We start from the raw sequence: 15,706 nt of genomic DNA on the forward strand, positions 1-15,706 counted from the left end.
AACTAAGCCTTATAGAAAATGCGGTGGAGAAGTGTGGTTTTGTCCTATGAGCTGCCGAGCACGAAAATTGCGAATAGTGCGCTCAGAAAGGAAGCGCAGTTGGAATCGATTTGGAGCGTAGTTGGATTTCCCCGGTAGTGGAGCCATTTAAGGGATTTTGGGAGACCTTTCGGAAGAATCCTTTTTCTGGCTGATAACAGTTTTGCAGCCCGCTGGGTTTTTGTAGCATTTAGTAGGCTAGATCAATTGGTCTTTGTCATAGCAATCATGCTAGTTGCAGATGAGAAATTTTAGGCACATGAAAACGGAGCAAATTTTATCTAAACTGATAACAGTGTCGTCTTACGTCTAAGATGTCTCACTCGATGAGCAGCGAAAATCACTATTGATAAGTTTCTTGTAGTGTCACTCAATGATCGGGGTGCTCAATTTTTTTTGTCTCTGAATGGTCGTAAATAACTGCTTGGAAAAATATGTGAGCGAGAACAGGAGAATTACCTTATCATATTTTAATAGAAGGCTGCGCTGATTCGATCTGAACTGATAGTAATAACATCGACCAGTTGTGAACCATTTTTTCCAGTTAATTCTTGAATAAGAAAAATTAGAAGAACCCAAGCGTTTGTTTCCCTAAAATGTAGGGCAGCATTATTTGCAAAATTCAATCGTTCAGAAATAGGAATTAAAGGAAATCTAGACGACCTGTTTGAATTTTTATCTAATGATTGTTTCGTTGAAAGGAATATCTTTAATTTATCTTTATACTAATATTTATAAAAACGAAGAAATTGAAATTGAATGAGTGACCTGTTTAACGCGTCTTTTTAACTTTCAAGTTTAAAAAGCTGTAAGAATATAGCTGAATTGTGTTTTGTTTTTCTCCGTCCTCTTCTAGTTTCACTAATTTTCCTTCGTTTTAAATCATTTTTAACCTATTATTTACCGCTTAATTTTAACCAATTATTACCGCCTAATTATAACTCCTGGATTTTAAAGATATAAATTCCAACTAAAAATGGTTGCCTGTTTTTTGTCTGTGAAATTCTGGACACATGTAATGAATATCTCGGTTTGCTTAATCATTGCGACTGCGAGTGTTAATTATTTTTTCATGGAATCTCAAGACAGATTAATCTTCTAATTATTAAATTAATATGTTGAAATTTGGAGCCCTTTGGAAGGTTACATGAAATTAAAAAGCCGTTTAAGAGCTCGGCGTTTGCATGCTGTTTTTGTGCTCTCAAGCAAAGTTTTAGGGATCATTTTATCGTTTCGTGTCGGATGATTTAGCCTTTTGCTCCCATCAATTTGACCGAAATTATTAAGTTTTTGTGCAGTTCGTCCAGGAACGCTCTAATAGTCTCAATTGGTAATTTTCACCGAAACTTCTGACGAGACAATAATTCATTATTCAAAGGGACAAATTGTATAGCTTTTGGCGCCATTCAAACCTCCGTCTTATAGTCAGTGTATGCTAACCTCCCCACGCTTAAGCCAGTGGTAACCAGAGCCAGTCCATTCTACTCGTTTGCGCACAATTCGTCCCATGTTTAATATGTTTTGTACTTAAATTGCAAGCATTTTATTTATTTGAGTTGCATGGTTGATTTTTTCCTGCAATTACGAGGGCAACAACTGGAGGGCTCCGACTTTTTTTCGCCTTAATGGAGAAAGAGTTTAGTCATTGTTGATTTCTAGTAAAGATTGAACATCTTGTGAATTGCTTGCAAACAATTTGCAGCAATCATTCTGATCATATTGATCTTTTCTATAAAATTTTATGCCTGATCGGTTTATTTTTTGTTTGGTAAAGCCTGAGGGCAGTAAGTCACTCTGCCTCTCTTTGAGAACTTGAGCAGTCGGTAAGTGGGAAGGCGGAGATCCTGGACGTCGACAGAGATTTTAGGAAGTCCCCACCCATCTCTCACTGGGGCTAGCCTCCCTAAGCTCACGCCAGCTACTAACATAGACAACCCCTCGTCGGTGTTTTGAAGTCAACCGGTCCGTCTTGAGTTGGTTATGTTAACGGGATCTTTTTCGTTTGTGCCCCCAGTACGTTATGCGCCCCGCAGTTACAGAGCACGCGCCATTATATAGTAAATCATTATGTAAAAATATGGCACGTGCGTCGGGGGGGGGGGGGGGTTAAACGGAAAAGATCCTGTTAACGATATCTGAAATTCTCATAATGAAAAAAAATGAGGATGCACGAAGATGAGATTTTCTGAGCAAAAATTGAAGATACTGATTTCCAGCAATTCTCTCATTCTTTTACTTGGCAAACTGATTTAGTTTCGTATCGATTTAGACAGATTTATCTGAAGAGTTTTTTTAGAAACTACTAATTTTGTCTAGTTAGTTAAATTAACAGCCCCCCGTAAACAAAATTTTCGTTTTTGTAAGCTTCTATGAACAAAATAATCTGTTTATGCATTGATAACACCGTATATAGTTTAATAAGAGGCGAGAGTAGTAGCCTTAACAATTTGAATGTATAAGGATGTAGAAATACCAATTGAAACACTCACATGCGCATTTTAAAATGCTGAAAGTCTGCAGTGCCAGAAGTTAAAATGCCAAAGTTCCTATATACTCAGCCAGAAGTTTGACTTTATAAGCTTTCATCATTTTAAAAGTGCACGTTCCGTGTTTTAAATAATGGTTACGCGACTCTGCTTGAAGTCACTGAGAACTTCAGGTGTTTATCGAGAACCGCGAAGCAGTTCGAGATATTAAGTCAGAATTTCGAAGTGACTTCTGCAGAGTCTTTTAACCATGCTTAATACATGAAACGCGCATATTTTAAAATGACGAAAGTCAACGAAATTCAACTTCTGGCACTGTAGACTTTCGACATTTTAAAATGTGCACGTGATTGTTTTAAGCAAGGTTACGTGACTCTCAAGAGGATGCTTCTAAATTCTGACTTAATAAACGCCAGAAGTTCTCAGTGACTTCAAGCTGAGTCACGTAACCTTTTTTTAATAGATGGTCATATTGCTCCGGGTGAAAAAAAAGAAACCCAAAATTCGAGGTTGAAGTGCATGTGTCCATTTCAGTCGACTATGCAAGAACAGTATCAACAGGACAAGTCAACCTTCTACGGGATCCCGAAACCAGAAACTCAGTTTCTCTCCCCTCCCTACATGTCCATATACAAAGTGGGCGATGACGTCAGACAAGACCAGCTGGTTGTCCATACTATTGCCCTCATGGATGAGGTAGGTCACTCACTCAAAATCGCAGATTTTCGCTTTTTCGCTTCCCCTGTGAACAAATTTTTTGTTCATTATTTTCTATGGGCAAACGGACCTACTCTGCCGCGCCCACCATTTTTTGATTTACTCCATTTTGGACTCCCAACTAATGTGCATTTCCCCCTTGATAATGATAAATTGTAGTGCCTAATAAAACTCGATTGTGATAATTTTCAATATTGATAAATTCATATTAACACCACGACCCGCTTGTTCTTAGCCAAGGCAATCTCATTTTTAAAGCATATGTATAATGAAAATTGAAGACGCACAAAGTTTTATAATTTTATGGCTGGCCAATCAGAATTGTGGAAAATTCATTCTGTTTTATTCGCCAATTACTCAATTGCTTTCAAAAAGTTCCCGTGATTAACAGCCGCAAAGCTAGAGCTGTTTCCATTCCGTTTGTAGCTTACAAAAATCTTCTGAAGTCTTTTTTTCGAAGAACTCACAAGAGCCAACGGTAATGATACATATGTATGCTAAATCGAAGAAATTTTGCAAAAGATATTTTTATTTGCTCTCGAAAGAAATTTAGCAATTATTGTAAAAGTGTTGGCCTATGGTTTATGTTCAAATGCATTCATCAGTGGGCAAAAAATTCAAGACCTCTTTCTTGAGCTACTAATTCATTACGCTAGGTTATTATAATTTTGCGAATGATTTTGACCTTTTTTGTTTCCATTTTTTACGCTTGTTAGAGGTAGCTCAATATTAACAGTCATGCCACTCCTTTAGATATTTAAGTTTGATGAAAATGAAGTGTTTGCCTGCAAAATTAAACCAGGAAATATATAACCCTGAAAAGGAAGTAGCATGAGATAGTTTTCATCTACCGACTTCTGTGTTAGGGGCACTGCACGACTCCGCTGCGGCATCCTGCTACGCAAGGTTAAGTTTTCAAAATCCTGTGCGGTTCATTTAAGTAAATTTTGCAAAACTTTGTGTGTTTCATTGTCTCGTTCTGTTTTTTATTATCTAGCCTGGATAAATAGTTCCAAGGTGTTTTTGTTAGTATCTGGTTTAGACATTGCATCTGATTTGGAATTAGCTCTTCGCCAGGCCCGGAATTGCTTTCTTTTAACTAAAAATTTTAGACTGCGCCAATACTGTTGAGCAGCAAGGCGCATCGGAAGTGTTTTGGCCCCATAACCCGGATTTTGCTAGATTGAAACTACCTCCTTCAAACTATTTTTTAGCGAAGTTTTTACTGAATACATCAAATGAGTTGTAACTGAGTAGCTCTATTCGCATTGCTATTACGGGCCGGTGATTTATGTTGTATAGTGTATTCATCAGTGAGCAAAAAAGTCAAGACATCCTCTCTTGAGGGAACTAATTAGATTACGCTGGATTATTATATTTTCGCGATAGATTTTGACCACGTTTTTTTTTTCATTTTTACACTTGCTAGAGGTAGTTCAATACTAACTGTTATAACACTCCTTTAAAGATATTAGTTTGATGAATGTAAAGTGTGCCTGCGAAATCAAACCAGACAATGAATAACCCAGGAATAGAAGCAGGATATATTTTCGATCTACAGACCTCTGTGTTATGGGCACAGCAGGCTTCCGCTGCGGCATCATGCTACGCAAAGTGAAATTTGCAAATTTTTTTGTTTCATTTTCTCGTTTTGTTTTGTATTATCTAAAGTGGATAAATAGTTCGAACGTGTTTTGATTAGTATTTGATTTGGACATTGCGTCTGATTTGGAATTAGCTCTTCGCCAAGCCCGGAATTGCCTTTTGTTTTTAGTAAAAATATTAGTCTACTGCAATACTGTCAAGCAGCGAGGCGCATCGGAAGTGTGCTGGCCTTATAACCCAGAGGTTGATAGATTGAGACTACTTCCTTCAAACAGTTTTTTAGCGAAGTCCTTATTGAATACATCAAATGAGTTGAAACTGCTTAAGTAGCCTTATTCGCATTGATTTTACGGACGTGTGATTTAACTGTTATAACACTCCTTTAAGGATATTAGTTTGATGAATGTAAAGTGTGCCTGCGGAATTGAACCAGGCAATAAGTAACCTGGAATGGAAGCAGGATGTATTCTCGATCTACCTACCTCTGTGTTATTGGCCCAGCAGGCTTCTGCTGCGGCATCATGCGACGCAAAGTGAAATTTGCAAAACCTTGTTTTTTGGTCTCGTTTTGTTCTGTATTATCTAATCTGGATAAATGGTTCGAACGTGTTTTTGTTAGGATCTGATTTGGACATTGCGTCTGATTTGGAATTAGCTCTTCGCCAAGCCCGGAATTGCTTTTTGTTTTAACTAAAAATATTAGACTGCGGCAATACTGTCGAGCAGCAAGGCGCGTCGGAAGTGTGCTGGCCCCATAACCCAGAGGTTGCTAGATTGAAACTACCTCCTTCAGACAATTTTTTAGCGAAGTTTTTTAGTGAATACATCAAATTAGTTGAAACTGACTAAGTAGCTCTATTCGCATTGCTATTACGGTCCTGTGGTTTATGTTGTATAGAGCATTCACCAGTGAGCAAAAAGTCAAGACATCCTCTCTTGAGCAACTAATTAGATTACACTGGATTATTATTTTTTTGCGATAGATTTTGATCTTTTTTATTTCCATTTTTACGCTTGCTAGAGATAGTTGAATAATAAGTGTTATAACACTCCTTTAATGATATTAGTTTGATAAATGTAAAGTGTGCCTGCGAAATCAAACCAGGCAATAAATCACCCTGGAATGGAAGCTGCAGGCTATATATTTGATTTATCGACTTCTGTGTTATGAGCCCAGCACGCTTCCGCTGCGGCATCATGCGACGCAAAGTGAAATTTGCAAAACTTTATGTTTCTTGGTCTCGTTTTGTTTTGTATTATCTAACCTGGATAAATGGTTCGAACGTGTTTTTGTTAGGATCTGATTTGGACATTGCGTCTGATTTGGAATTAGCTCTTCGCCAAGCACGGAATTGCTTTCTTTTCTACTAAAAATTTTAGACTGCAACAAAATTGCTGATGGATGGCGCAGCGGAAGCGTGCTGGGGCAATATGCCAGAGGTCGATAGATCGAAACTGCCACCTAACAACTTCTTCAGCAAAGTTTTTAGTGAGTTCAGCAAATGAGTTGAAACTGACTAAGTAGCTCTATTCGCATTGCTATTACGGTCCTGTGGTTTATGTTGTATAGTGCATTCATCAGTGAGCAAAAAATTCAAGACATCCTCTCTTGAGCAACTAATTAGATTACACTGGATTATTATTTTTTTGCGATAGTTTTTGACCACTTTTATTTCCATTTTTTCGCTTGCTAGAGGTAGTTCAATACTAACTGTTATAACACTCCTTTAAAGATATTAATTTGATGAATATAAAGTGTGCCTGCGGAATTGAACCAGGCAATAAATAACCCTGGAATGGAAGCAGGATGTATTCTCGATCTACCCACCTCTGTGTTATGGGCCCAGGCGACGCAAAGTGAAATTTGCAAAACTTTATGTTTCTTGGTCTCGTTTTGTTTTGTATTATCTAACCTGGATAAATGGTTCAAACGTGTTTTTGTTAGGATCTGATTTGGACATTGCGTCTGATTTGGAATTAGCTCTTCGCCAAGCCCGGAATTGCTTTTTGATTTTACTAAAAAATATTAGACTGCGGCAATACTGTAGAGCAGCAAGGCGCGTCGGAAGTGTGCTGGCCCCATAACCCAGAGGTTGCTAGATTGAAACTACCTCCTTCAAACAATTTTTTAGCGAATTTTTTTAGTGATTACATCAAATTAGCTGAAACTGACTAAGTAGCTCTATTCGCATTGCTATTACGGGCCTGTGATTTATGTTGTATAGTGCATTCATCAGTGAGCAAAAAAGTCAAGACATCCTCTCTTGAGCAACTAATTAGATTACACTGGATTATTATTTTTTTGCGATAGATTTTGACCACTTTTATTTCCATTTTTCCGCCTGCTAGAGGTAGTTCAATACTAACTGTTATAACACTCCTTTAAAGATATTAGTTTGATGAATATAAAGTGTGCCTGCGGAATTGAACCAGGCAATAAATAACTCTGGAATGGAAGCAGGATGTATTCTCGATCTACCGACCTCTTGTGTTATGGGACCAGCAGGCTTCCGCTGCGGCATCATGCGACGCAAAAAGAAATTTGCAAAACTTTATGTTTCTTGGTCTCGTTTTGTTTTGTATTATCTAACCTGGATAAATGGTTCGAACATGTTTTTGTTAGGATCTGATTTGGACATTGCGTCTGATTTGGAATTAGCTCTTCGCCAAGCCCGGAGTTGCTTTTTGTTTTACTAAAAATATTAGACTGCGGCAATACTGTCGAGCAGCAAGGCGCTTCGGAAGTGTGACGGCCCCATAACCCAGAGGTTGCTAGATTGAAACTACCTCCTTCAAACAATTTTTTAGCGAAGTTTTTTAGTGAATACATCAAATTAGTTGAAACTGACTAAGTAGCTCTATTCGCATTGCTATTACGGGCCTGTGATTTATGTTGTATAATGCATTCATCAGTGAGCAAAAAAGTCAAGACATCCTCTCTTGAGCAACTAATTAGATTACACTGGATTATTATTTTTTTGCGATAGATTTTGACCACTTTTATTTCCATTTTTTCGCTTGCTAGAGGTAGTTCAATACTAACTGTTATAACACTCCTTTAAAGATATTAGTTTGATGAATATAAATTGTGCCTGCGGAATTGAACCAGGCAATAAATAACTCTGGAATCGAAGCAGGATGTATTCTCGATCTACCGACCTCTTGTGTTATGGGCCCAGCAGGCTTCCGCTGCGGCATCATGCGACGCAAAGTGAAATTTGCAAAACTTTATGTTTCTTGGTCTCGTTTTGTTTTGTGTTATCTAATCTGGATAAATGGTTCGAACGTGTTTTTGTTAGGATCTGATTTGGACATTGCGTCTGATTTGGAATTAGCTCTTCGCCAAGCCCGGAATTGCTTTTTGTTTTTACTAAAAATATTAGACTGCGGCAATACTGTCGAGCAGCAAGGCGCGTCGGAAGTGTGCTGGCCCCATAACCCAGAGGTTGCTAGATTGAAACTACCTCCTTCAAACAATTTTTTAGCGAAGTTTTTTAGTGAATACATCAAATTAGTTGAAACTGACTAAGTAGCTCTATTCGCATTGCTATTACGGGCCTGTGATTTATGTTGTATAGTGCATTCATCAGTGAGCAAAAAAGTCAAGACATCCTCTCTTGAGCAACTAATTAGACTACACTGGATTATTATTTTTTTGCGATAGATTTTGACAACTTTTATTTCCATTTTTTCGCTTGCTAGAGGTAGTTCAGTACTAACTGTTATAACACTCCTTTAAAGATATTAGTTTGATGAATATAAAGTGTGCCTGCGGAATTGAACCAGGCAATAAATAACTCTGGAATGGAAGCAGGATGTATTCTCGATCTACCGACCTCTTGTGTTATGGGCCCAGCAGGCTTCCGCTGCGGCATCATGCGACGCAAAGTGAAATTTGTAAAACTTTTTGTTTCTTGGTTTCATTTTGTTTTGTATTATCTAACCTGGATAAATGGTTCGAACGTGTTTTTGTTAGGATCTGATTTGGACATTGCGTCTGATTTGGAATTAGCTCTTCGCCAAGCCCTGAATTGCTTTTTGTTTTTACTAAAAATTATAGACTGCGGCAATACTGTCGAGCAGCAAGGCGCGTCGGAAGTGTGCTGGCCCCATAACCCAGAGGTTGCTAGATTGAAACTACCTCCTTCAAACAATTTTTTAGCGAAGTTTTTTAGTGAATACATCAAATTAGTTGAAACTGACTAAGTAGCTCTATTCGCATTGCTATTACGGGCCTGTGATTTATGTTGTATAATGCATTCATCAGTGAGCAAAAAAGTCAAGACATCCTCTCTTGAGCAACTAATTAGATTACACTGGATTATTATTTTTTTGCGATAGATTTTGACCACTTTTATTTCCACTTTTTCGCTTGCTAGAGGTAGTTCAATACTAACTGTTATAACACTCCTTTAAAGATATTAGTTTGATGAATATAAAGTGTGCCTGCGGAATTGAACCAGGCAATAAATAACTCTGGAATGGAAGCAGGATGTATTCTCGATCTACCGACCTCTTGTTATGGGCCCAGCAGGCTTCCGCTGCGGCATCATGCGACGCAAAGTGAAATTTGCAAAACTTTATGTTTCTTGGTCTCGTTTTGTTTTGTGTTATCTAATCTGGATAAATGGTTCGAACGTGTTTTTGTTAGGATCTGATTTGGACATTGCGTCTGATTTGGAATTAGCTCTTCGCCAAGCCCGGAATTGCTTTTTGTTTTTACTAAAAATATTAGACTGCGGCAATACTGTCGAGCAGCAAGGCGCGTAGGAAGTTTGCTGGCCCCATAATCCAGAGGTTGCTAGATTGAAACTACCTCCTTCAAACAATTTTTTAGCGAAGTTTTTTAGTGAATACATCAAATTAGTTGAAACTGACTAAGTAGCTCTATTCGCATTGCTATTACGGGCCTGTGATTTATGTTGTATAATGCATTCATCAGTGAGCAAAAAAGTCAAGACATCCTCTCTTGAGCAACTAATTAGATTACACTGGATTATTATTTTTTTGCGATAGATTTTGACCACTTTTATTTCCACTTTTTCGCTTGCTAGAGGTAGTTCAATACTAACTGTTATAACACTCCTTTAAAGATATTAGTTTGATGAATATAAAGTGTGCCTGCGGAATTGAACCAGGCAATAAATAACTCTGGAATGGAAGCAGGATGTATTCTCGATCTACCGACCTCTTGTGTTATGGGCCCAGCAGGCTTCCGCTGCGGCATCATGCGACGCAAAGTGAAATTTGCAAAACTTTATGTTTCTTGGTCTCGTTTTGTTTTGTGTTATCTAATCTGGATAAATGGTTCGAACGTGTTTTTGTTAGGATCTGATTTGGACATTGCGTCTGATTTGGAATTAGCTCTTCGCCAAGCCCGGAATTGCTTTTTGTTTTTACTAAAAATATTAGACTGCGGCAATACTGTCGAGCAGCAAGGCGCGTAGGAAGTGTGCTGGCCCCATAATCCAGAGGTTGCTAGATTGAAACTACCTCCTTCAAACAATTTTTTAGCGAAGTTTTTTAGTGACTACATCAAATTAGTTGAAACTGACTAAGTAGCTCTATTCGCATTGCTATTACGGGCCTGTGATTTATGTTGTATAGTGCATTCATCAGTGAGCGAAAAAGTCAAGGCATCCTCTCTTGAGCAACTAATTAGATTACACTGGATTATTATTTTTTTGCGATAGATTTTGACAACTTTTATTTCCATTTTTTCGCTCGCTAGAGGTAGTTCAATACTAACTGTTATAACACTCCTTTAAAAATATTAGTTTGATGAATATAAATTGTGCCTGCGGAATTGAACCAGGCAATAAATAACTCTGGAATGGAAGCTGGATGTATTCTCGATCTACCGACCTCTTGTGTTATGGGCCCAGCAGGCTTCCGCTGCGGCATCATGCGACGCAAAGTGAAATTTGCAAAACTTTTTGTTTCTTGGTTTCATTTTGTTTTGTATTATCTAACCTGGATAAATGGTTCGAACGTGTTTTTGTTAGGATCTGTTTTGGACATTGCGTCTGATTTGGAATTAGCTCTTCGCCAAGCCCGGAATTGCTTTTTGTTTTTACTAAAAATATTAGACTGCGGCAATACTGTCGAGCAGCAAGGCGCGTCGGAAGTGTGCTGGCCCCATAACCCAGAGGTTGCTAGATTGAAACTACCTCCTTCAAACAATTTTTTAGCGAAGTTTTTTAGTGAATACATCAAATTAGTTGAAACTGACTAAGTAGCTCTATTCGCATTGCTATTACGGGCCTGTGATTTGTGTTGTATAGTGCATTCATCAGTGAGCAAAAAATTCAAGACATCCTCTCTTGAGCAACTAATTAGATTACACTGGATTATTATTTTTTGCGATAGATTTTGATCACTTTTATTTCCATTTTTACGCTTGCTAGAGATAGTTGAATATTAAGTGTTATAACACTCCTTTAATGATATTAGTTTGATAAATGTAAAGTGTGCCTGCGAAATCAAACCAGGCAATGAATTACCCTGGAATGGAAGTTGCAGGATATTTGATCTATCGACTTCTGTGTTATGAGCCCAGCACGCTTCCGCTGCGGCATCATGCGACGCAAAGTGAAATTTGCAAAACTTTATGTTTCTTGGTCTCGTTTTGTTTTGTGTTATCTAACCTGGATAAATGGTTCGAACGTGTTTTTGTTAGGATCTGATTTGGACATTGCGTCTGATTTGGAATTAGCTCTTCGCCAAGCCCGGAATTGCTTTTTGTTTTTACTAAAAATATTAGACTGCGGCAATACTGTCGAGCAGCAAGGCGCGTCGGAAGTGTGCTGGCCCCATAACCCAGAGGTTGCTAGATTGAAACTACCTCCTTCAAACAATTTTTTAGCGAAGTTTTTTAGTGAATACATCAAATTAGTTGAAACTGACTAAGTAGCTCTATTCACATTGCTATTACGGGCCTGTGATTTATGTTGTATAGTGCATTCATCAGTGAGCAAAAAAGTCAAGACATCCTCTCTTGAGCAACTTATTAGATTACACTGGATTCTTATTTTTTGCGATAGATTTTGACCACTTTTATTTCCATTTTTTCGCTTGCTAGAGGTAGTTCAAGACTAACTGTTATAACACTACTTTAAAGATATTAGTTTGATGAATATAAAGTGTGCCTGCGGAATTGAACCAGGCAATAAATAACTCTGGAATGGAAGCAGGATGTATTCTCGATCTACCGACCTCTTGTGTTATGGGCCCAGCAGGCTTCCGCTGCGGCATCATGCGACGCAAAGTGAAATTTGCAAAACTTTGTTTCTTGGTTTCGTTTTGTTTTGTATTATCTAACCTGGATAAATGGTTGGAACGTGTTTTTGTTAGGATCTGATTTGGACATTGCGTCTGATTTGGAATTAGCTCTTCGCCAAGCCCGGAATTGCTTTTTGTTTTTACTAAAAATATTAGACTGCGGCAATACTGTCGAGCAGCAAGGTGCGTCGGAAGTGTGCTGGCCCCATAACCCAGAGGTTGCTAGATTGAAACTACCTCCTTCAAACAATTTTTTAGCGAAGTTTTTTAGTGAATACATCAAATTAGTTGAAACTGACTAAGTAGCTCTATTCGCATTGCTATTACGGGCCTGTGATTTATGTTGTATAATGTATTCGGCTGTGAGAAAAAAAGTCAAGACATCCTCTCTTGAGCAACTAATTAGATTACACTGGATTATTATTTTTTTTACTGTCGAGCAGCAAGGCGCGTCGGAAGTGTGCTGGCCCCATAACCCAGAGGTTGCTAGATTGAAACTACTTCCTTCAAACAATTTTTTAGCGAAGTTTTTTAGTGAATACATCAAATTAGTTGAAACTGACTAAGTAGCTCTATTCGCATTGCTATTACGGGCCTGTGATTTGTGTTGTATAGTGCATTCATCAGTGAGCAAAAAATTCAAGACATCCTCTCTTGAGCAACTAATTAGATTACACTGGATTATTATTTTTTGCGATAGATTTTGATCACTTTTATTTCCATTTTTACGCTTGCTAGAGATAGTTGAATATTAAGTGTTATAACACTCCTTTAATGATATTAGTTTGATAAATGTAAAGTGTGCCTGCGAAATCAAACCAGGCAATGAATTACCCTGGAATGGAAGTTGCAGGATATTTGATCTATCGACTTCTGTGTTATGAGCCCAGCACGCTTCCGCTGCGGCATCATGCGACGCAAAGTGAAATTTGCAAAACTTTATGTTTCTTGGTCTCGTTTTGTTTTGTGTTATCTAACCTGGATAAATGGTTCGAACATGTTTTTGTTAGGATCTGATTTGGACATTGCGTCTGATTTGGAATTAGCTCTTCGCCAAGCCCGGAATTGCTTTTTGTTTTTACTAAAAATATTAGACTGCGGCAATACTGTCGAGCAGCAAGGCGCGTCGGAAGTGTGCTGGCCCCATAACCCAGAGGTTGCTAGATTGAAACTACCTCCTTCAAACAATTTTTTAGCGAAGTTTTTTAGTGAATACATCAAATTAGTTGAAACTGACTAAGTAGCTCTATTCACATTGCTATTACGGGCCTGTGATTTATGTTGTATAGTGCATTCATCAGTGAGCAAAAAAGTCAAGACATCCTCTCTTGAGCAACTAATTAGATTACACTGGATTCTTATTTTTTGCGATAGATTTTGACCACTTTTATTTCCATTTTTTCGCTTGCTAGAGGTAGTTCAAGACTAACTGTTATAACACTTCTTTAAAGATATTAGTTTGATGAATATAAAGTGTGCCTGCGGAATTGAACCAGGGAATAAATAACTCTGGAATGGAAGCAGGATGTATTCTCGATCTACCGACCTCTTGTGTTATGGGCCCAGCAGGCTTCCGCTGCGGCATCATGCGACGCAAAGTGAAATTTGCAAAACTTTATGTTTCTTGGTCTCGTTTTGTTTTGTGTTATCTAACCTGGATAAATGGTTCGAACGTGTTTTTGTTAGGATCTGATTTGGACATTGCGTCTGATTTGGAATTAGCTCTTCGCCAAGCCCGGAATTGCTTTTTGTTTTTACTAAAAATATTAGACTGCGGCAATACTGTCGAGCAGCAAGGCGCGTCGGAAGTGTGCTGGCCCCATAACCCAGAGGTTGCTAGATTGAAACTACCTCCTTCAAACAATTTTTTAGCGAAGTTTTTTAGTGAATACATCAAATTAGTTGAAACTGACTAAGTAGCTCTATTCACATTGCTATTACGGGCCTGTGATTTATGTTGTATAGTGCATTCATCAGTGAGCAAAAAGTCAAGACATCCTCTCTTGAGCAACTAATTAGATTACACTGGATTCTTATTTTTTTGCGATAGATTTTGACCACTTTTATTTCCATTTTTTCGCTTGCTAGAGGTAGTTCAATACTAACTGTTATAACACTCCTTTAAAGATATTAGTTTGATGAATATAAAGTGTGCCTGCGGAATTGAACCAGGCAATAAATAACTCTGGAATGGAAGCAGGATGTATTCTCGATCTACCGACCTCTTGTGTTATGGGCCCAGCAGGCTTCCGCTGCGGCATCATGCGACGCAAAGTGAAATTTGCAAAACTTTATGTTTCTTGGTTTCGTTTTGTTTTGTATTATCTAACCTGGATAAATGGTTGGAACGTGTTTTTGTTAGGATCTGATTTGGACATTGCGTCTGATTTGGAATTAGCTCTTCGCCAAGCCCGGAATTGCTGTTTGTTTTTACTAAAAATATTAGACTGCGGCAATACTGTCGAGCAGCAAGGTGCGTCGGAAGTGTGCTGGCCCCATAACCCAGAGGTTGCTAGATTGAAACTACCTCCTTCAAACAATTTTTTAGCGAAGTTTTTTAGAGAATACATCAAATTAGTTGAAACTGACTAAGTAGCTCTATTCGCATAGCTATTACGGGCCTGTGATTTATGTTGTATAATGTATTCGGCTGTGAGAAAAAAGTCAAGACATCCTCTTTTGAGCAACTAATTGGATTAAGCTGGATTATTTTTTTTGGTATAGATTTTGACCGCTTTTATTTCTATTTTTACGCTTTCTAGAGGTAGTTCAATTCTAACTGTTATAACACTCCTTTAAAGATATTAGTTTGATGAATATAAAGTGTGCCTGCGGAATTGAACCAGGCAATAAATAACTCTGGAATGGAAGCAGGATGTATTCTCGATCTACCGACCTCTTGTGTTATGGGACCAGCAGGCTTCCGCTGCGGTATCATGCGACGCAAAAAGAAATTTGCAAAACTTTGTTTCTTGGTCTAGTTGTATAGTGCATTCATCAGTGAGTAAAAAAGTCAAGACATCCTCTCTTGAGCAACTAATTAGATTACACTGGATTATTATTTTTTTGCGATAGATTTTGATCACTTTTTTTCCATTTGTACGCTTGCTAGAGATAGTTGAATAATAAGTGTTATAACACTCCTTTAATGATATTAGTTTGATAAATTTAAAGTGTGCCTGCGAAATCAAACCAGGCAATAAATTACCCTGGAATTGAAGTTGCAGGATATATATTTGATCTATCGACTTCTGTGTCATGAGCCCAGCACGCTTCCGCTGCGGCATCATGCTAGGCAAAACGAAATTAGCAAAACTTTGTGTTTCATTGTCTCGTTTTGTTTTGTATTATCTTAATTGGATAAATATTTCGAGCGTTTTTGCTAGTATCTGATTTGGACATTGCGTCTGATTTGGAATTAGCTCTTCGCCATGCCCGGGATTGCCTTTTGTTTTACTAAAAATATTAGACTGCGGCAATACTGTCGAGCAGCAAGGCGCGTCGGAAGTGTGCTGGCCCCATAACCCAGAGGTTGCTAGATTGAAACTACCTTCTTCAAACAATTTTCTAGCGAAGTC

The 15,706-nt window shown here is 38.1% G+C and overlaps 1 protein-coding gene across 1 annotated transcript in view; it reads left to right on the forward strand.

Annotated features, from left to right (window-relative positions):
- LOC142342541 (phosphatidylinositol 3-kinase catalytic subunit type 3-like) overlaps window positions 1-15,706 on the forward strand; it is a 156,984-nt gene that overhangs the window by 87,946 nt on the left and 53,332 nt on the right. Inside the window, exon 16 of the mRNA XM_075393898.1 lies at window positions 3,060-3,221. Coding sequence (XP_075250013.1) covers window positions 3,060-3,221 — 162 coding nt within the window. The remainder of the gene's footprint in view (window positions 1-3,059; window positions 3,222-15,706) is intronic.

This window comes from Convolutriloba macropyga, chromosome 7 (genome assembly GCF_964194025.1).
Source record: "Convolutriloba macropyga chromosome 7, txConMacr16.3, whole genome shotgun sequence".
NCBI classification, from domain to species: Eukaryota; Metazoa; Xenacoelomorpha; order Acoela; family Convolutidae; genus Convolutriloba; species Convolutriloba macropyga.